This window comes from Delphinapterus leucas, chromosome 16, assembly GCF_059928025.1.
Source record: "Delphinapterus leucas isolate spDelLeu-1000000601 "Yukka" chromosome 16, BTC_Dleu_Yukka2, whole genome shotgun sequence".
Classification (NCBI taxonomy): Eukaryota; Metazoa; Chordata; class Mammalia; order Artiodactyla; family Monodontidae; genus Delphinapterus; species Delphinapterus leucas.
Genome location: NC_143144.1, coordinates 25,639,672 through 25,662,700, shown reverse-complemented (window position 1 = coordinate 25,662,700; position 23,029 = coordinate 25,639,672). Strand labels below are relative to the sequence as shown.

Here is a 23,029-nt window from a genome sequence, read left to right as displayed (position 1 = left end):
AAATCCTGGAAAAATAATCCATCTCTCTTTAAAAAAGTCATCCATGTAGGGCTTCCCTGGTGGTTCAGTGGTTAAGAATCCGCCTGCCAATGCAGGGGACACGGGTTCAAGCCCTGGTCCGGGAAGATCCCGCATGCTGCAGAGCAGCTAAGCCCATGTGCCACAACTACTGAGCCTGCACTCTAGAGCCCACGAGCCACAACTCCTGAAGCCTGCACACCTAGAGCCCATGCTCCACAACAAGACAAGCCACTGCAATGAGAAGCCCACGCACCACAACCAAGAGTAGCCCCCGCTCGCCGCAACTAAAGAAAGCCCGCGTGCAGCAACAAAATAAAAAAATAAAAATAAAAAGTCATCCACGTAATCCCTAAAGCAAGAAATGGTACAGCACTTCTCAGCAGATGGTGTATCAGGACCATATGCAGGCCTTTTTCAAGTGAGCTGTGCCTACTGGCTGCTTTCATTCACCCTCAAGAGCGTGAAGAGGCCTCCCCAATCCTGGTGACACACGGAGAGCCAGGCAGGTGACATACGAAGAGGTGTGTTAGACAAAGCACACAAGCTGGTTCTAGCCTTAACCCCAGATTTCACCACCCCTTCCGCCCTCCCCCTCTCCAGTTCTTCTCTTACTCCAGCGATCCTCCAAGTGTGACTCAGACCAGCAGCATTAGTGTCCACTGGGAACTTTCAGAAATGCCAATCTTCAGACTCCCGTTCCAGACCTACTGCGTCAGAATTCTAGGAGTGGGCCCCGGCAATCTGCGTCTTAACAAGCCCTCCATGTGACTGATGAGGGTTCAACCTCACGTTCTGAGAAGCACTGTCTTAACCATTAAGCTGTACGCCAGCACCTGGTAAGAGCTGCCAGTTGTTAGGGAGACAACACGGCCCACGGATGAAGCCTGGGTGCGGCCTCCAAGTCCCAGCACGCAAGGGAGCTTATCCCCCCAGGCCAACACCACACTCCGGGCCTGCAGACGGGCTGCAGCCACGGCACTGGGCCTAGCAGCTGCCTTGAGCCTACAGCAGACAAAGCAAGCGACACGGCAGAGCCCCCCAACCTTCCAGACATACTCTGACTTGAGGAAGCGAGTGGTTTTGATGATCTGCTTGGTAGCTTCAACGTAGCCGCTCTCACCGAAGTACATCAGGGCGGCCCAACAGGCTGCACTGATGCCACCAGGCCGTGAGCCCGCAATGGTTGGGGAAGCGTAGATGCCGCCCTGCCAATCTGTGTCAACGAAGAACTGATGGTGCCTGTACTTCTTGTCAGAGTATAACACCACTGAAGAGCCCTTGGGAGCGTAGCCATACTGAGGGGGAGAAGCAGACAGGTGAGTGTACAGTTCCATGCGGCAGACCTGCCCCAGAGCTCTCTTCATGCAGATTCCCCGTCTGTCGGTTTCCCTCTGTTCCCACTCATATTAAGATTTCCAACTTATTTATTAAAAAGTATAAGAAACTTCAGGGGGGTTCATGGGGTTTAAATTCTCTATTTTAGGAATGAGGAATCTGAGGCCCAGGAAAAGCAACGTCTTGTCTAGTTAATCGGTTTGCTTCCTATCTCTCACGCAGCATAGAGTTTTCCTTATTTAAGACAGTACCCCAGGAAGGTATGTCAGGATGGAAGCAAAGATAAATTTCCACTGGAAGCCAGGACAGGTGGAATTGAGGTCACTTGTAGCAACTACAATCACGATCTGACTCCCTTTCCATCCTTTTTCTTCAGAACACACCATGGTGCTCAAAATCTAGAAGCTACTTAATCCAGCTGTAAGATGAACTATGTGCTTCACGAGTGTGCCCTCCTAATTAGCTCACTGAAGCTAACACGTGCCTGATGTTACCCCCTGAGCCACACAAGGATAGACAGTAAGAAAGAGGGCACTTTGCCTCAGTCCAAACATTCCTGAGCACATAAGTTCATCCCTTTTTCAAAAGGGCTCTTCCAGTGATAAACTCCAGTCACGCAGGTACAGGAGCCCCAGGAGCATGGGGGCTGCAGCATCAGCGTACCTCCTCTTAGGAACTCTGGTTATCAACCTCACCTCCTCCCCCCACCCCCAAGGATCTCAAGGCTTCAGGGAACCTTTGTGTAAGGGCCACTACACTAGCATGTCGCAGTTACATACAGTCACTGGATACAGAAACTCTCTTAGCTGTGACAGAAACTCTCTTACTTGTGACATAAAGATAATAGGTTCCTTTTCACTACTGCTGGTCACCTCTAGCATTGTACCTTGTCATATGAATCCGCTGCCTTGGTGTGAGCAAAGAGCCAGATTTAATTTTATATTAATGGGGAAACTAATGCTTTAACCAATTTTTTTACTGGTAGTAGTCAAAATAATCAACTGTCTACTTTGATTAACATGTGGTCTCTTCCCTCACTCACCTTATGAGTATCAGCTGAAATGCTGGTCACACCTTTCACCCGGAAATCAAATGGGTGCTCCAGTGGGTATCCGGCTTTCTCCATAAAGACGATGAGGAAGCCCCCCAGACAAGCGTCCACGTGAAGAGGTATTTTGTATTTGACAGCCAGCTAGTTCCATAAACCAAAGACCATAGACAATATCAGTTATAGCTCTACAACGAAAACTTTGCAAGACATGGGTGGAATGGTGGGATACAGGCCCAAGGCATTATGTACTGTCTTCCATGTTTTAAAAACCTGGCTATTTTTGACATTTTTAATAAAGCTTGTCTTTCAAACGTAGTTAGCCTTCAAAATAATTCATCTGAATGTGGTTTCTATTTTATATTTAAATACGCGGGGCCTCAAACTCACCTGCAAAATCCAGCAAGAAATGAGAAGCACTCTGATTTAGGCTGGGGGCGGGGAAGGAGGGAGGGGTGCTCTGGGGCAGCATGGTGAGCTCTGGCAGGCATGCCCTAAATGCAGATTATTTCCTGATCTGAATCAAAACGTCAGTACTGCTTCAGAATGTCCAGTTTAAACAAAGCCTTCCTCCTCGTGTTATCCCTCCCCCATAGCAGAAGCTAGTCACTTTCAGAGGCTTCGGCAGAGCTGTGCAGCTTATCACAGGGCGGATGAGAGCTGTTCATCACCACTGGGCTAGAACCTAAACTCAAAATAGATTCTTTTTGCCAAGTACTGCACCATTAGATTCTACTTTAAAATCTCAGTCTGCCTGCCTAGTAGTCCATTCTCACACATACCTTGGCCACATCAGGGACAGGATCTATCACACCGTGAGGAAACTGTGGGGCAGAACAGACGAGCATGGCAGTGTTCCTGGAGATGGCTCTTCGCATGGCCTAGGGGTTTAAAGTTGAAAGGAAAGTGAGAAGCCACATCACAATTCCTCCTCTCTTCTGCCGCCAGGAGCAATCTAGGCTACTAGCCTCGAGTTCCAGTTCCACTAGCACCCCTGCTTCACCTCTCCAACCTGGAAGAACACCACCGCCCTGCCGTGCTGGCCGGATACAAACATTTGGGGGGAACAGTCTGAGAGCACAGTACAAAAACAGCAGAATCACCGTGAGGGTAAAAAAGAATATTCGGCTAAGAGGCAAAAGAGCCAAATGTGAGTCCTCGCCCCACCTATTAGCAGTGAAGCCTTGAGGAAACTACGTAACCAGCCAGTGTGTTTCCGCGGCTGCAATAACACTAACAGCTTCTACGACCTCCCCAGGTTGTCATGAGGCTCAAATGCGATTCTGATAACACTGAAAACTACAGAGTTCTTCTGTGTAAATGCAAGGCATAAAAGTAATTACTAAAGGAATATTACTCTGGCTTAAAATATCCTGCCATTTGCGACAATGTGAATGAACTTGGACGACATTACGCTAAGTTAAATAAGCCAGACACAGAAGGACAAATACTGCACGATCTCACTTATATGAGGAATCTAAAACAAACTCATAGATGCAAAGAGTAGAACTGTGGTTGCCAGGAGCTGGAGGATGAGGGCAACAGGGAGATGTTGGTCAAGGGGTACCAAGTTCCAGTTACGCAAGATGAGTAAGTTCTGGAGCTCTAATGTAGAGCCACGTGACTATGCTGAACAATACTGCACTGTATAGCTGAAATCTGCTGAGAGATCTGCAGGGTGGTCTTATGTATTCTAACCATGAAGAAAGAAAATGGTAACTATGTGAGGTGATGGAGATGTTAAATAGCTTGACTGTGGTGATGATTTCACAATGTATGCATGGATCAAAACACCAAGTTGTATACCTTATACACAGTTTTTTACTTGTCAATTAGTTAATACCTCAATTAAGGTGGGGGGGAATAATGCTAGTGCTAATAAATTGTACAGTTTACTTCTGAAAAAAAAAATTACTATTATAATGGCAATGGTACTAATTCAGGCCAATCGAAAACGACAGTGAGAGTCTTAGGGCAAGTTAGTCCTGGCTCATTTTACAGACAGAAGAGAAAGTGATGGTGCTGAAGCAAAACCTTAAAGTCTCAAGTTAGTCTCATCTTCCTATTCGAGTTCATGAAAAGACTGAAGCTGCAGTGACTCACCACTGCCAGTGGCAGTTTTTGCAACTCTGGCTACTACAGTCAAAGGCATTTTGAGCCTATCTGTGTGTGACACTGGAAATAGCACTTCCTGCTTCTTGCAGCCCAAGACAGACAACAGCCCTTCAGAGGAACTCACCTGAACATCCACCTCCATCACTTTGTTCAGTGGAACCCGTTTAATCTTCATCCCAAAATAGTTGGCTGCTTTGTCAAATGCAGCATGGGCACTCTGGGGGGCTACACTAAAGGACAGGGAAGAAGAAAACAGTGAAATTCAAATCAAAACAGGGTTCAAGAGATAACATGGTCAGCAGCTCATCTAAATCACCAGGAAGCAACTTCTGATTATTTTTAGTCCAGTTTTTAAAACTGTTTATATTGTTTTATTTTTCTTTTTAAACATAGACAAAAAGAGGTCACCTGATTTTCTAGAGAAACCTCCCTACTTCTTCCTGCTACCAAACCATTTTGGTAGCAGGAAGAACTTGGAAATAATGCCACATGGAGGGATCCCAAGCATCAATCAGGGCTGACGGAGAATCTGGATCAGATCAACATGCGGTCGAACCCTCTAGGGGTTGCCTACCCAAAGACGGGTACCTCAGTGAGGAGCAAGCTTCCTGACACAACACATGTTCAAGCACAAAACATAAGACTGCTCAGCAGGGATACTAAAGCAGCAGTCAAGCATCAGATCAGTGCTCTTCTCCATCTCTGGAAGACCATGATCCTATGAAAAACTACAATCCCCATTTTTCCTACATATTTGGGAGCAGCATTTCAAACAGTATTGAAAAAGGAAACCAAGTCATTTGCTTTCAGACTTCCCTCATTTACTCCTCTCTTACAATTAATCTGTTCCCTTTAAGGCAGAAAAATCGCTATCACTGAATAAGTACCAAGCATCAAAGATTCGTGCACGAAGAGAGATGGCAGCCTAACTTACTCTCTTAGGCTAGGTATGAATCACAGCATGAGATCATGTACAACAAAACTCTTAGTCACTTGACACTTGTGGAAAAAAATTAACCCAAAAGATGTGGTATAAACACATTGTACAAGGAGGGAACCTAAAGAAAAAAAAAATGCAACCAAGTTTCAAAATTATGTCCATGGGGTGGCAATACAGGTACATCTCAAGAAGGTTTTTAAAAATTTTCCTCCCAGAACACAGCTGTCAGGCTGAAATTTTCTTAGGGAGCACCCCGAGGCAGCCTATTATACTTAAGTAACTTTCACTGAACTGAGATAAGTAGAGAGCTTTCCTTAGGCGCGAGATAAACTTATAGCATCACAGAATTCAAAGATGTAGTCCTATAACTCTGTCAACTTTTAGAAAAAGGATCTCGTTCTTGCAGTATACACCAGGTATAAATCTGGGTGGTTGGGAAAGGGAATGACCTTCAATATTAACTAGCAGATCCACTTAGGATTTTGCTGAATGTGAAGGATAATGGTCAAGGGCACAGGATGGGAGAGAAGAGGACTGGAATTACCAGAGGAAGACAAGAATCAGAAAACAGATTATCAGGCTGTTTCACACAGCAGTATTCCACACAGACAAACCTAACAGGGGAAAAAACCCAGCCACACATACAGTCAAGCCCTCCGTATCCATGAGTTCAGCCACCCAAGGAAGGAGAATATTCAGGGGGAAAAGAGTTCCAAAAAGCAAAACTTGTATTTGCTGCATACCAGCAACTGTTTACATAGCATTTACACATTAAGTATTCTAAGTAATCTAGAGACGATTTAAAACCATATGGAGGGGCTTCCCTGGTGGCGCAGTGGTTAAGAATCCGCCTGCCAATGCAGGGGACACAGGTTTGAGCCCTGGTCCAGGAAGATCCCCCATGCTGCAGAGCAACTAAGCCTGTGTGCCACAACTACTGAGCCTGTGCTCTAGAGCCCGTGCTCTGCAACAAGAGAAGCCACCACAATGAGAAGCCCGTGCACCGCAATGAAGAGTAGCCCCTGGCTCACCGCAGCTAGAGAAAGCCTGCGTGCAGCAACAAAGACCCAATGCAGCCAAAAATAAATAAATTTAAAAAAAAAAACACAAACCACTATATGGAGGATATGCATAGGCCATATGCAAATACTATACCACTCTATACAAGGGACCTGAGTATCGAGGATTTGGTATCCATGGGGGTCCTAGAACCAATCCTCCATGGATACCAAGGGAACTGTACATACATTTCTGGAGTTTTGATCCCATTCTCGAAGGCCAGTTCCCGATAAGCTTTACAGGCCATCAGAATACTTTCTGTCCCCCCGGAGGTCACCTGTAATAAAAAAAAAGAGAGGCCATCTGTGGAAGGGAGTTAGGGATAGCTATCAGCATGCACTTCCTGCCTTGATGTTGAGGGTATCTGATGCAGAAACAGGTGAGCTCTTGGATGCATGCTGCAGAGCACATGCTTCTGTCCACCAGAAGGAAAATGTGACTTTATTGGCTAAGCCCAATCTTGGTTCAGGAGAAGAATAAAAACTACTAAGTGATGAGAAGCTCCACACTGTATGAACAAATGTACATCTGCCCAGATCCCATCTGTGCACAATCCGCCTACATTTCTGTTGTTCGTCCAGTTGCAGATAGCATAGGGCATTTTACCCCATCCAAAAGCATCAGGATTACTGACTTTGATTTAAAATTTTAATGCCCATTGAAGAATGTGAGACTGTGAAGTTACAACTCTACTCAGCTATGCAATACATTAGAAGACCAAGAAGAGACACTCAGATATTCCAAAGTAAACTTGTCGTTTTGACAAGTTTGAAACACAGAAAAAAGCAGAAGCCTCTACTTAGAAGTTTGTTAACTTATCTGAAATTAAAAAAAAAAAATCCTAATGTTTTTAAAGTGAAGAAAAATGTTCTCCTGAAGCTACTAGGCCTAGCACCTCTGATACAGGCGAATTTCTTTATCAGAGTTGATACAAAAATACTCAGAGGTCATTTCATTCATCTTGTCTTCCTCACTGGACTACAAAACTCATGAAGGTGGGGACCGTTCTGTTCATGACAATATTCCTGGCACCTAGCTAGTAGCTGGCACCTACCAGATCCTCCATTAACATTTCTTAATGCCTGATTTGACTCTCAGTAAACCATGACCAATACAGGTATGTCATACCCATCTGGCTATCCTTTGATAACATCTAAGAATGAAATAATTTCAAAACAAACAGGGAAAAAAAAGCCATAGCACTGAGCTAGGTGGATATTTCCTTAGATTTATCATCTCCAAAGATTCATATAATCTTAGAAAGCTTTTCCATTTTACAGGTAAGAAAACTGAGCCCCAAAACTGAGAGACTAAGTGATTCATCCAGTGTCATCCATCTTTTGATAAAAAGTAAAACTTTCTATATTTTCATATTTAGTGTAACTTAACATGAGATGAAATGAGAGCAGGCGATGACTGAAATTTCCTAAAGTAATATCCACATATAAGACAAAAATACCACAGGATACAAAATCCCAGTGGAGGGACTTCCCTGGTGGCAGTGGTTAAGAGCCCACATGCCAGTGCAGGGGACATGGGTTCGAGCCCTGCTCCGGGAAGATCCCACGTGCTGCAGAGCAGCTAAGCCTGTGCGCCACAACTACTGAGCCTGCGCTCTAGAGCCCGTGAGCCACGACTACTGAAGCCTGCGCTCTAGAGCCCGTGAGCCACAACTACTGAGCCTGCGCTCTAGAGCCCATGAGCCACAACTACTGAAGCCCACGTGTCTAGAGCCCGTGCTCCGCAACAAGAGAAGCCACTGCAACGAGAAGCCCGCGCACCGCAACAAAGAGTAGCCCCCGCTCGCCACAGCTAGAGAAAGCCCGCGCACAGCAACAAAGACCCAAAGAAACCAAAAATAAAAATAAAAAATCCCAGTAGTCAGGAATTATATGGAAGATTAGCTGAGAAGAGTCAGTCATTTTGTAATTGAGGAAGCCTTCAGGAAACGTGACCGTCATCCACACAGTAAGCCACTGAACTCAGGCACGGGACACTTGTTTGTAGGTCTCTGCATTTCTCTGCTTACAGTTGAGGTCAGCGCTGCAAATCGCGGCATGTCCTGTGGTCCAGCATAAAACCTTAGAACATCACATGAGGAGCCAAGCCAGTTGTGAAGGAAGTCGAGAAAGGATCAAGTCCTCAGCGCACTCATCTCTCACTAAGGTCCAGTAATGACCTAAGCAGAAATATTTCCAAACCCCTAGTCACTCACTCACTTCACATGTCCTATTTTCAGTCCAATAACTCATCCAATCAACATCATTATCTGTTAGGCAAATACCAGTGTACTTTGGACTGTAAAAGCAGGAACACCTAAATTTTACTTCCAATTTTTATTTCTGATCCCTAAATTCTGTGTTCAGATATGCTGCTACCCTCCCATTTCCCTCTACCCCTGGCACCACCCCTCCAAAAATGGAAATCTAATTCTGAAGTAAGAAGACAGAGGCCTCAATAACTACTTATTACGTTAGTCAACATCTTTCAACATTTTTAAAACCTCTCACTCTAATATATGACATCTAAATCAGCAACAAGAGAACAGGTCCTATTTGGAAATTTTTCTTTTAGATACTCTTTAGATACTCTTTTAGATACATTTGCACAAGCCAAGGCTGTTTCCCATGGCAACAATTTCCTTCAGTATATAAAGTCACCTCTCACCCATTCGAACTGGGGCAAATGAAGCTAATAAAAGGACAGTTTAAGGTTGAAGAAGAAAGAATGAGAAGAGCTTAATACCTTAGTTGGGAACAGGCTAAAGACTGCCCAGCCAGTTGGCCGTGTCTTCTTGTTTCCCACCTCTGAACTCTGAACTGTCTTCACCAGAGGTGGCTCATCAAGAGAGAGACAGAGAGAAAGAAAGAGATGAAAGAGAGAAACAGAGAAACTCACATAATCCCAGAGGTAATTAGTTCTCTTATAAAAGTCTAAGTATCAGAAGAGACTGGGGATCTTAGACTCTGTCTTTCCTTCTCCTGACCCCTGACACAGCACTAAAAAGGGTGCTAATGGGAGAGGCATGGTTTAACTGTAGCAATGCAAAAACCACCCCCCCCAGAGTTGGATTTCTGGATTAAGATGGAAGACTGAAACTACTTCACAGACTTTCTCTCCCCCAGTATGTGCAAGAATAAAGGGAAAAAGCATTAAAACCCTGCAATAACAACAACCAAACAAAGAAAGAGAGGGAATCTAACACAATAAACTTCAAACACTGATGATGAAAAAAAGAAACAAGTTTCTAAAGCACAGCAAAGAGTAAAACCCAGTTCTTCATCCCTCCTCCAAGACATGGAAATTGTCCGGGTAAGTCAGCAAAACCCTGAGAATTCTCATTAACACCCCCCAAATCTTCAGAGAAGCAAATGGAGGCGGTTTCTTTATTGTCAGATGAGTGGGTGATAGACATAGCGGCTGGGGAGAAACAAGCAGCCTGGGGAGAGAGAACACCAGGACTGACTCTTTAAAAGTGAAGAATCCAGGGATACAGGATGAGCTAAAGAAATAAAGCCCAAAGAGTATTATTCTCTTCCAGCTAGGCAGAGTGAGCTCTGGTAGGTAACTTTTAACAAAATCTCAGAAGAGGCCTAGATATTCTAATACAGGTGGAACAAAGCTTCACCCAAGCCTTGCCTCTCAGACAAGAAATGACCCATCATGCATCAGAACAAACAGAATGTCTAGAGACAGTCACTGAAGCACGAGCCAAGATGAAAGAAATGGCATAGTAACTATGCAAACATATGAAAAGAAAAAAAGGTAGCCTGCAAAGTAAAGGCCAACTCAGAAGGAAATTCCTCCTGTTTCTCACTGTAGGACAATATCATAAGAACATGAATTCAAGAAAACAGAAGCTGAAAGACTGGCCACTGAAACAACAGAATGAGAGACCACAGATCTGAAAAAACCCCAAAGTACCAAGTAGCATGATTCCAGAATTACTAAATACATTAGGAACAGCAAGAAACAGACTAAACACTGCTGAGAATAAAAATACTGACTTAGAGGAAAGGTTTAAGGTAAATTTAGTGAACCCAGATAAGAAAGAGATTGAAAGCTCAGTGCTGCTCTACATTTGCAGAACTGTGTCCACCTGGCTGGTCACAGATAACCAAAAGGCATGCAGAGAGGAAGGACAGGCACAGGTGGAAATCTGTGAAATCATATTCTCTAAGAAAAGCGGAGAATCCTAGGAAAACTGTGGTGAAGAGAAGATTCAGGGGGAGAGGCTTTCAAGTATACAAAGGTCTCCCACATGGAAAAAAACAATCATGGAACTTCAATTTCCAGCAATATACATTATATACCTTGGGCAACCCTCCTAACTAGAACAACTAAAAAAGCTTGATAAAACATTAAAAAATATTTTTATATCCACCACTGAGTTAACATAAAGGAACACACTGAACCCCCAAACAAAGCAAAATCAAGAATCCTACAAGATAAGTGAATGTCAAAGCTGGTTTTAACTCTGAGGATTATTGCCAACTCCTAGATCTAGACCTCAAACTCCCACTTTGACAAATAAACAGGAAATAAATGTAGGGCCTGCTCAAGATAAGGAATCTAAGAGGCAATGGCTGAAAACAGAGACTTCACCCACACTCTTAGCAGTACAAGAAATAAACCCCACTGGTACAGAAGAGAACGGCAAGAAAAATTACTTTTCTCAACCCAGATGCTCAAGGTAAAGAAAAATAAGGATCTCTCAAGAATGTATGCCAAGACAGCTTTTATTCGAGTTTGTGGTCTGAGTTCAGACTACTTCCATAGTACAAAACTGTGAGCTGAAAATCAGACTTAAATTGGTTCCAGTGTGGCCGCACTTCACAGCAAATCCCCAGTAACTGGCAGAAGTAAATACAAAAATACAAATCTTCTCTGGAAGAACTTAACTTCAATCTAGGCCTCAAAGTTAAGTTTCCAAGAAAATGAGTGACTCACAGAAAAAACCAAAACAAAACAAAAAAACACAAATACAAGGATAGAAGACAGCATAAGTGAAACCAGCAGAAGCAGACAGGTAAGGCTCATCAATAATGGAATTATCAGACATAGACTATAAAACAATTATGTGTAATATATTTAAATAAACAAAGCATAAGACAAGGAAAGGGACTACAAAGAACCAAGCAAATTAAAAAAAGAACCAAACCGAATTCTCAAGAATGAAAAACACAGTAAATGAAATTTAATAAACAATGGAAGAACTAAAGAGTGGATTATACACAGCTAAAGGGGGAATTAATAAAAACCTTGCATGTATCACCCAGCTCCAACAATTCTCAACTCATAGCCCATCTTTCTTCTAACCGCAACTGCCCCAGCCATTGTTGCTGTTGAGAATATCAGTCGTTCTAAAAGTTAAACCTTTACAGGTTATCTATGTCTTCTGGCTGCTTTTAAATACCAACTAGAGGTGTGTTAGCCTTTCTCACTCTATCATTCATGTCTCTTAACTTTCTATTTGTCTCTCCAGGTTTTATTCTGGTTAACTTTTAAAACTCTCTTATTCCATAAATTTGACTTAGGAACCATGTAAATATTTTACATGGCTATAAATGAACTAGGGCTCCTTGAATGAATGGCTGATTCTGGGTCTGGAGCAGGAAATGTAAAAGGTAAACCTGGAATACCTCATCAAATAAAAATATTTTGTCCAGGGCTTCCCTGGTGGCGCAGCGGTTGAGAGTCTGCCTGCCGATGCAGGGGACACGGGTTTGTGCCCCGGTCTGGCAGGATCCCGCATGCTGCGGAGTGGCTGGGCCCGTGAGCCATGGCCACTGGGCCTGCACGTCCGGAGCCTGTGCTCCGCAGCAGGAGAGGCCACAGCAAGGAGAGGCCCGTGTACCGCAAAAAAAAAAAAAAATTTGTCCAAAAAAAAAGAAGGAAAGAAAGGAAGTTTGCAAAGACTACTTGAATCATGCAAAAAGGCCCCGGAGCCAAAATTAAGAAGTTCCCACTGGCCAAAAATGGAGTAATTTGAGTATCATTCTGAGTGACAGCTACAACAGACTGACACACACACACTATTCTATGATTCATCCACCCCACTGTTGATAAGCATTTGAATTATTTCCAGTTTTTAGCTATCATGAACAATGTTGCTATGAATATACATCTATCCTGATACACACATGTACGTTTTTCTAGAATATATCCCAAGTAGTGGCATAACAGGGTCATAAGATACAGGTATCTTCAACTTCACTGGATAAGGCCGAAGTGTTTTTGTGCTTGTTTAAACTGTGGTCTCTTAAAAGTTCACAGAGCCTGTCATACAGAGTGAAGTCAGAAAGAGAAAAACAAATATCATATATTAACGCATATATGTGGAATCTAGAAAAATGGTACAGATGAACCTATTTTCAGGGCAGGAATAGAGACGCATATGTAGAGAACGGACATGTAGACACAGAGGGGGATGGGGAGGGTGGGACGAATTGGGAGGTTAGGATTGATATATGTACACTACCACACGTAAAACAGATGGCTGGTGGGAACCTGCTGTATAGCACAGGGAGCTCAGCTCGGTGCTCTGTGATGACCTAGATGGGTGGGATTCGGTGGGGTGGGGGGGTGGAAGGGAGGTCCAAGAGGGAGGGGATATAGGTATACATATAGCTGATCCACTTCGTTGTACAGCAGAAACTAACACAACACTGTAAAGCAACTATACTCCATTAAAAAAAAAAGTAAACTGAGCAACTAATCTTCAGAAGAAATTATTTTTAAAAATATTTAGTGAGGCTTGAAAAAAAAAAGTTCATAAAGAGTCTAATGGCACAGAAGAATACCCACGTACTGTAAGTATACTGGCATCTCCCCTCTACATCATCCCGTTCATCTAAATGCCATAAGGGAACCCACTGCTAGATTATGGTTGGTTTTTAACAGTTTTGGAACTTCTGGGGGGAAAATGAATGCCAGGAATACCAGTTTTGTTAGCTACTGAGTATTTGAACATGTTGATTTTTCATGGTGCCAACTTAAAAGTAAATGGAGAGATATACCATGTTCTTGGATTGGAAGAATCAACATTGTGAAAATGACTATACTACCCAAAGCAATCTACAGATTCAATGCAATCCCTATCAAACTACCACTGGCATTTTTCACAGAACTAGACCAAAAAATTTCACAATTTGTATGGAAACACAAAAGACCCCAAATAGCCAAAGCAATCTTGAGAAAGAAAAACAGAGCTGGAGGAATCAGGCTCCCTGACTTCAGACTATACTACAAAGCTACAGTAATCAAGGAAGTATGGTACTAGCACAAAAACAGAAAGATAGATCAGTGGAACAGGATAGAAAGCCCAGAGATAAACCCATGCACATATGGTCACCTTATCTTTGATAAAGGAGGCAGGAATGTACAGTGGAGAAAGGACAGCCTCTTCAATAAGTGGTGCTCGGAAAACTGGACAGGTACATGTAAAAGTATGAGATTAGATCACTCCCTAACACCATACACAAAAATAAGCTCAAAATGGATTAGAGACCTAAATGTAAGGCCAGAAACTATCAAACTCTTAGAGGAAAACATAGGCAGAACACTCTATGACATAAATCACAGCAAGATCCTTTTTGACCCACCTCCTAGAGAATTGGAAATAAAAACAAAAATAAACAAATGGGACCTAATGAAACTTCAAAGCTTTTGCACAGCAAAGGAAACCATAAACAAGACCAAAAGACAACCCTCTGAATGGGAGAAAAAATTTGCAAATGAAGCAACTGACAAAGGATTAATCTCCAAAATTTACAAGCAGCTCATGCAGCTCAATAACAAAAAACAAACAACCCAATCCAAAAATGGGCAGAAGACCTAAACAGACATTTCTCCAAAGATACACAGACTGCCAACAAACACATGAAAGAATGCTCAACATCATTAATCATTAGAGAAATGCAAATCAAAACTACAATGAGATGTCATCTCACACCAGTCAGAATGGCCATCATCAAAAAATCTAGAAACAATAAATGCTGGAGAGGGTGTGGATAAAAGGGAACACTCCTGCACTGCTGGTGGGAATGTGAATTGGTACAGCCACTATGGAGAACAGTATGGAGCTTCCTTAAAAAACTACAAATAGAACTACCATATGACCCAGCAATCCCACTACTGGGCATATACCCTGAGAAAACCATAATTCAAAAAGAGTCATGTACCAAAATGTTCATTGCAGCTCTATTTACAATAGCCCGGAGATGGAAACAACCTAAGTGGCCATCATCGGATGAATGGATAAAGAAGATGTAGCACATATATACAATGGAATATTAGCCATAAAAAGAAAGGAAATTGAGTTATTTGTAATGAGGTGGATGGACCTAGAGTCTGTCATACAGAGTGAAGTAAGTCAGAAAGAGAAAGACAAATACCGTATGCTAACACATATATATGGAATTTAAGAAAAAAAATGTCATGAAGAACCTAGGGGTAAGACAGGAATAAAGACACAAACCTACTAGAGAACGGACTTGAGGATATGGGGAGGGGGAAGGGTGAGCTGTGACAAAGCGAGAGAGAGGCATGGACATATATACACTACTAAACGTAAGGTAGATAGCTAGTGGGAAGCAGCCGCATAGCACAGGGAGATCAGCTTGGTGCTTTGTGACCGCCTGGAAGGGTGGGATAGGGAGGGTGGGAGGGAGGGAGAAGCAAGAGGGAAGAGATATGGGAACATATGTATATGTATAACTGATTCACTTTGTTATAAAGCAGAAACTAACACACCATTGTAAAGCAATTAATACCCCAATAAAGATGTTAAAAAAAAAAAAAAAGTAAAACCTAATGCTGCTTATTGGGAAAAAACAAAAAAGTAACTATAAAATGTTATCGTCTTTGGATGGGCCCTTCAAAATTAAATTTGCAGACTTTCTAATGATTACAAAAGTATTTGGTATGATAGGATTAGCACCCCTAGGTTACCATTACAGCACTCTGGGTTAAATCTAACTATCCTGATAAGCTGAAATTTACTTTTTTCTAGAGAAGGCAAGATCAGTTTGTGGTACCAAACCTCAACAGAAGTTTATCAATCACAGTTTAGGAAAACTAACAAACATCTACTGGAAAGAATAGTTGAAAGAAGGAATCCTCACGTGCATCTTTAAATACAATGACACCCTCTTCCTTTATTCCTAAACCAACTGAGATTCAGTTTATAGCAAAATAATAAACATCCAGCTCAAGCAAAACAAGTATATCAAAAAACTATGGGATGGTTTGAAAAAATTATATAGATAAGTGGGTAGGTAGGTAGGTGGGTGGAAGAAAGGGAGGGAGAGAAAGAGGAGAGAGCACATACGACAAAATATTTATATTTAGTGAATCTAGGATGTTCTTTAAACTATTCTGACAACTTAATGTAAGTTTAAAGTTTTTCAAAATAAAAGACTGAAGAGAAAAAATATCTAGAAGATATTTACCAAAATGTTGATACTCCATGAATTACAAAATCATAACCTTTAAAAATCGCTGTTAATCTCGATCTTCCTACAATAATCATGTATTACTTGTGTAATAAAATGTTTTGAATAAATTCTTCCATTTTAAGCTAAAAAAAATCAGATTATAGGATGCCACCTGCATATACTTACACATCCACAGGAATCTGGTCCCCCATTGAATAGGGAACAAGCCATCCTCACAATCTCTGCTTCTATCTTACGTAGTCCTGGGAAGATATCTGGATGCAGCGGATTACTCCATGCAAAATCTCCATAAGCCTGCAGAGAAATGCAAGCAGATGTGAAGACGATTACATTGTATAAAAAAAAAGAATCATGCAACAAACAAAAGTTCCTAGGTATCAGACACAACACTAGAAACTGGAAAAATGGTAAGATATGTTCCCCAATCTAAAGAAGATCAAAATATACTGGAGGAGACAGGCAGGCATAAAAATTATTTTACAATGTGGTAAGAGAGGAAGTATAAATGCAGTTAAAAGCACAGACTAAAACACCAAACAGCCCCAGTTTGAAATCTTAGCTTTACCTGTCACTTCTAGCTGTGTATTCTTAGGTCAGATAACCTCTCTGAGGCTCAATTTCCTCATATGCTAAAGGGGATAATCATAGTACCTACCTGATGGGGTTCCAGCCATAAGTAAATAAGATAACGCATGCGAAGCACTTTAACTATTTGAAGCGCGATACCAGATGTACATACGTACATGAGGGTAAGGGGCCTTAAAGAGGGAATAACGAACATCCTGAGTGGTCTGGAGGTTATCTGTTCAGTGGAACCTTGAGACATGAATAGGAATTCATCACTTAGAACAGGAGGGAAAGGAAAACAACATAGGAGCAAGGTGTACTCAGTAAAGAGAAAAGGCAGTGGTTAGCATTCATGAGGGAAAATAACACGAATGGTTGAAAAAAATAGGTGGGAGCTGGCTCACGAAGGGACTTGTATTTTCTGCTGCATGGGCAGCTTGACTTTTGTCCTGTAGATAATGGGAAGCCACCGAAAGATTCTTAAGCGTAGAAGTAAGGTCAGGGTATTCTGTCAAGATACAGCTGAGCAAAACCTATAATATTTAGTAAGGTATGCACAGTTTCATAGTTACAATAATCAAACACAAAGACCTTAGAGACCAGCAGTCCAATGCCAATTTTATACGACAAAGTGGGGTTTAAAAAATAAATCTGATTAGAAGTGGAAGAAGCTAAGGGCAATTTTAAAGTCCACAAAAAGTGAGAATTATTTGAATTATAATTGAGACCACTGCTCATTCTCAGATCATGTGATTTGAGACTCATGTAGTACAGGAAATTATGACCCAGTTTCCATCCCTTGTCTCTTCTGATCCAACAAAATATACCTTGTCATTAATAATCTCAAATGATGGACTACCTTCCCTAGTATCTGCCTTCTACACAGGGTGTCTGTGAAGCCTGGAAACATAAGTAACATTTTACTTTTTTACAGATGGAAGATGTCTTTGATCAATATTATGCATATTTGCCTATGTCTGGGTAAAGAGACACTTTCTAAACCTCTTTAGTTTTATTTTAACAATAAACTTTCATTAAGTAATTTTTTTAAATTACAAAAATAAGGAGAAAAAAGTGCAGTAATCTAAAGTGGCAGGGCCACACACTCCCTGCAAGTACTGGGCACTCGCTCACCTTCACAAGGAGTTCAGTGAGCTCCTTCTCCCCACTGTACACCGCTCCGGAGGCCTTCCCTTCTTGCCACAAGACATCTACAGAGAAAGGGAAGACCGCTGGATCAGTAAGCACGAGCCTTTGGGAAGACAGGTTCTAATAAAGAAGAAATAGGAAGAAACTCCTCTGCGTACAAAAGGAAAAAAAAGTTGGAGTGGAAACCCAAAGGTGTTCTTACATAAAATCAAGAAAAAGAACTCCAATAAAGAGCTATCACAGCAAAATAAAGATGAAAGGTCAACAATTACCATCAACAACAGTGTGAAAAAGGTATTAACAGCATCTAGGTACAGTAAAGACAGTCCAATAATAATGTCGCCATCCCCAACTGCCTTCTAACAGCAGAACAATTTTCCTTTATCTGTACTTCTTTTCTGTTCTCTGTATGGCTCAGCTTGACCTTTTTTGGCAGTGGCTTCCTTCTTCTCTCCCTTCCTAGCCAGTCAAAGGAAGTGTGGGAACTGCTATGAGCAGAGTTAGCAGAAAAGAGTAAGGCGAAGGTGCAGAATTTCCGTAAACTATCACCAGAGCTGGAGCCAGGGAACTGAATCCCTGACTAGACAAACTGTGGTGAGAGATGAACCACTGGCATCCCGTCCTCAGGGACTCCTCCTTCAGACAAGCCCGGAAACCCATACAGAATTAGCCACCTGCTTCCAGCAACCTCTGCTGCAGCACTCAGCATCAGGAACAGCCATCACTGCGAGGAGGCTCAGAGGACAGGTTCCTGACCAGAATGTAAGGTCCGACTTTCCACTTCCTGTCTGAGGTGCCCCCCCCCCCCCGAGACACTCTACAATACCAACGAATCTGTTCATGTGGGTGTCTCGGGTCCTCTTAGGACAACGTGGCTGTGCCCATTGAAAATGGGTAGTGAGGATTACAGAAGCACCCTAACTGAAAACTGTTGCCATGGGCTCTACAAAGCCAAGATCTGCAGTTCCAATGAGAGCAGAAGACAGAGTAGTGAATATCCCGACAAACCCCTCATTGTCACGTGATCTGCCAGCTTGTGGCCAGTTTGACCTTCCCTCTTTCTTTAGAGGACACTGGTCTGTGCCATGCATGTCTTCAGACCAGAGGTCACCAGCATTTCAAAAGCACGATATATGGTTTTATTTCCTGTTCTTTTACTGGGGCTACAGAGTACGGCAATGGACAGTGACTTAAAAATGGAAGGGAAGGAAATATGGGGCAGCCAACCAGCCCTCATAATCATAGAAATCTTTAATACACAGGCCTCAGAGAATGCTAATCCTTGCTTTATATCATATATAAATCCTGCACTGTATCGAGTTTTGTACCATCTGATGTCAAAAATTCAACAGATTTCAATTAGAAATTTTAAAATGTAATATGGTATCCTGGACTAGATAGATCCTAGAACAGGAAAAAGGACATTATAGAAAAACTGGTGAAACAGGAAGAGAATTTGTAGTTTAGTTAATAGCACTGTACCGATGTTAATTTTTTAGTTTTGACAAATGTACCATGGTTATTTTAGATGTTAGCATCAGGAGAAGCTGGGTAAGGGGTATGTGGGAAATCTATTATCTTTGCAAATTTTCTATAAATCTAAAATTATGCCAAACTAAAAAGCCTATTTTTAAAAGGTATTTGTAATATGATCTTAATTTGTAACAAACATGTTTGTGTTAATAATAGTTAACACTTATCGAGCACTTATTATAAGCCAGGTATTATATATTTACATGCATCATCTCATTTAATCTCTACAATTATCCTTTCAGATAAGTATCATTGTTATTATCCTCATTGTAGAGAGACAGAAACAGAGGCAGAGAGAAGATAAGTAACCAACCCAAGGCCATATTTTAAGTGGCTGAACCAGATGTGAATCCAGGCTGAGTGGATCCGGGCTGTACTCTTAAACATAAAGCTACTTATTAGTTCATTTATCCTTCCCACACGTGCTCATGCATATATGTACGTGTGTGTGCTTATTACACAAGACACTATTAACATTCTGAGATGATACATATATATCATCTGTGTTTCTTTTGAGGATGAAATTATACTGACTTGTTATTTTCTTCTGTGCCTCTTTACAGATTTCACAATTTCTATAATGAATCTGTATTTCATTTTATTAGATACTTTCTCTTTCCAAAAAACAAATCGGTCTATTTTATTCAGGCTTAGAAAAGAAAATGGAACCAAGTTCCACCATCTCCGAGATTTGTTTGCTTTATGGGTGAAGGATGACTCTATATAAATACAGTTTTTAAAATACGAAATTCAGCCTTTGAGACAGGGAGTGGGCCCTCCTGAATATAGAAGCACCCAGGATGAACTCTTCTTAACCTCTGCCAACATCAAATGATGACCAAATAAGCAGCCACATTAAGGAAGCAGGGAGCATATATTTGCTGAGAATCGTACCCATAGAGCTGTATTCTTTGAGCTTCTCCAGAACTGCAGCCGGACTCATTCCTTGAGAGGGCAGGGCTTTCACGTAATCTTTGTCCACTTTCAGGAATGACATATTCTTGCTAATATCTTCCTTGGTCTTGTTCAACTTATCTTGGATCTCCAAAGATAAGGAAGATAAAGTTAACAGGGAGCTAGAAGAATACAGCACGGAGAGTAGAAGAACCAGTTACAACACCAAACCGACTGCTCAACGCTGGGCACTGCACAAGTGCTTCAGAATAAGGATGGTATTTTTTCTTAAAAAGGTGTGGTGACATTTTGACCATTCAGCTATTTTCTGGCCTGGGCAATAGTCTCTTAGAAGTCTGAAAAGTCAGCTTTCTCTCTGAAGGTCAAAGAGACACTCAATTCCCTACTCCACCCCCACCCTTTTCCTCTGCCACGATGACCCCACCAAGTCAGCACTTCTCTGAGGGCGATATTTGGACCTTGTTCGACCCTTGGCAGCAGCTACGGTGTGTGCACCAAAGAAACTAAGGTAGAACCATGAACAGTAGCCAGAAAACAGGCCAAGCAGCAGTAAAACAGATTCTGGTGCTTGAGCAAGGGATGAGCTCCTTCACCAAGGCATGCCCAGAGCACACCAGGCATCTGGAGGCCCTACACAAATCCCCACACAGAAGCCCAAGACATGCTGGGAAGAGCCAGGGAGGCTGCCGCCTGTCTCCTCAGGTTGACAGCTTTGCACTGCTTGACTCTTAAGTGCTAGGAGGAGCTGAAGTCCTTTCTGCTACATCACTTATCAGCTATGGTTATTTCGTTTCCATCCTCATCAGACATTTTCTTTCATTCATGCACTTATTTACTTAATAAATATTTGCTGAACTACTACTGTGGGCCAGAGATACACAGTGAACAAAACAAACTTAGGCCGGGAATGGGGTGTGTGTGTGTGTCCTGTTCTCCTGAGCTTATTTTTAGCATCACAGTCAGAAACTAAAAGTCAGGTGATGAAAAGTGCCATGGATGATTAGAATCCAAGAGGGTCTTCTCAGACGTGGCCCTCAATGAAACCACAGGGAAAGCCTCTCCTTTAAAACATGTCTGCAAAGTCTAACACGCAGACATTGGCAGGAAGCAGAGTCCACACTCCTGGGCAATGCCAGGGCATGTGATGGACATGAAGATATTTTTTAAGTTGTAAATAAAGAATTATGCTGCATAAATGTAACCAGAACTATGAAAGCTGAGCTTCCACGCATAGATGCTGCTGCTGTAATAAAGCAGACAAAAATGATAGAGAGGCAGGTTAGAAAGCACAGCAAACACATCCTCACCCCAATTCTTGCCTCAGAACCTCCACTGCATTTTAATTTCTTCACAGCATTTATTTCAAAGTGAAATTCTTATGTATTTGTTTACTCACTCATTTTCTGTCTTTCCTTAGTACTGAAATATAGATTCTATGGGGGAAGGACTTGGCCTTGTTCACCACTGTGTCCCCAGCACCCAGAATAGTACCTGACCCTGAGCAGGTGCTCAATGAATGACAGAGGGACACACACACTCACTCAAAACAAGTAACTTTTGTCTCTGCGCCTCAAAATCTGCATCTAAAAATTGAAAGGTGATTATACAGTTTCTAAGTACCTTCCAATTCTGTTATCATATACATTTAATGGGTTCTGGAACCCCAGCATTTATTTGTCTCAAAATCTGAAACTGAAGGAGAAAAGTGTGATGAATAAAGGCAGAAAAAATACAGGGAATAATACAGGGAAAAGCTATTATCCTTTGTGATCAGTCCATCCTTTCTATCTTCCCTCTCCCCTACCCTTCATTTTCTAAGGACTAAAGTAGATTTAATTTTAGGACTTAATATGATTAGAGGTCAAATAAAAGCCCTCATGCTCCTTCTCCAGCCTAGTTATTACTTCCACTTCCCCACAGGAAATGAACCTGAAAATACAAAGTTCTGGGAGACTTAGCACAGTGGTCTGAATGGACTTCAGTCAAAGGCTAAAAGATGGTCAAAGGCCATCTTTTCTGGTTTGGCCAGGAAAGGGGAAAAGGAACTGAAAGCCAAAAGTGAAAGAAAGCTTGCAGCAAAGTTGAGGGGCAGGGCAGGGAAGCAAGGAAGATGAAGCCATCAAGGATCATGTGCGTTCCTTAGAGCCTGCAGTGGGGCCTGCCCTGTTTATTTTCACCTGTGATAAAGAATCTGTGGGAAGGGCACAGTCGTGACTGTCTTATCCTGAGCGTGGACGAGGATAGAGAGGATCCAGTGAAGGGAACGTACTAGACTACAGACATGAACAAAGAGCAAGAGAATGGCTCTGCTCTAAGTTTCTAAACCTGGGATCAGCAAACTACAGGCCAAATCAAACTATAGGCTGAATTTGGCCTGTGCCTGTTTTTGTAAAGAGAATCTCACTGGAACACAGCCAGGCTCATTCCTCTACCCATCGTACTATCACTGCTTTCCCTCTGCAAGGGCAGGGGTGAGGAGCTGTGGCAGACATGGCAGGGCCTGCAACGTCTAAAATGCTTCATACCTAGCCCTTTACAGGAAATGTTTGCCAACCCTGATCTAAACCATGTAAGCACTCAATCCCTGATAAGTATCCAAATTCAGCCAAATATTGCTCCAAAGCTTCATGTCACTTCTGTCAGGTTGTCGAATTTCAAAATTTCTCCTGAATAGCATCTTTCTCCTTCGGTCAGATACGTTGGAGAAAGGGCTGGGTCAGCCTTCTCATTCTTGGCACTTCTGCTATTTTGAGTCAGCCAGTCCTCTGCTGTGGAGGCTGACCTGTGCACTGGAGGGTGTTCAGCAGCATCCCTGGCCCCTATCCACTAGATGCCGACAGCACCCACCTCCTCTTGTGATATCCAAAAATGTCTCCAGACATTGTCGAA

General features: G+C 42.2%; 1 protein-coding gene across 2 annotated transcripts in view; it reads right to left on the bottom strand.

Annotated features, from left to right (window-relative positions):
• Nucleotides 1–23,029, bottom strand: part of SGPL1 (sphingosine-1-phosphate lyase 1) — a 59,772-nt gene that overhangs the window by 9,666 nt on the left and 27,077 nt on the right. For both annotated transcript variants that reach the window (XM_022590798.3, XM_089897620.1), the window contains 8 exons: nt 20,120–20,267; nt 17,678–17,754; nt 16,142–16,270; nt 6,707–6,795; nt 4,644–4,749; nt 3,187–3,285; nt 2,399–2,548; nt 1,078–1,316 (listed from right to left, as the gene is read on the bottom strand). In XM_022590798.3, the coding sequence (XP_022446506.1) occupies nt 1,078–1,316; nt 2,399–2,548; nt 3,187–3,285; nt 4,644–4,749; nt 6,707–6,795; nt 16,142–16,270; nt 17,678–17,754; nt 20,120–20,267 (1,037 nt within the window). The remainder of the gene's footprint in view (nt 1–1,077; nt 1,317–2,398; nt 2,549–3,186; nt 3,286–4,643; nt 4,750–6,706; nt 6,796–16,141; nt 16,271–17,677; nt 17,755–20,119; nt 20,268–23,029) is intronic.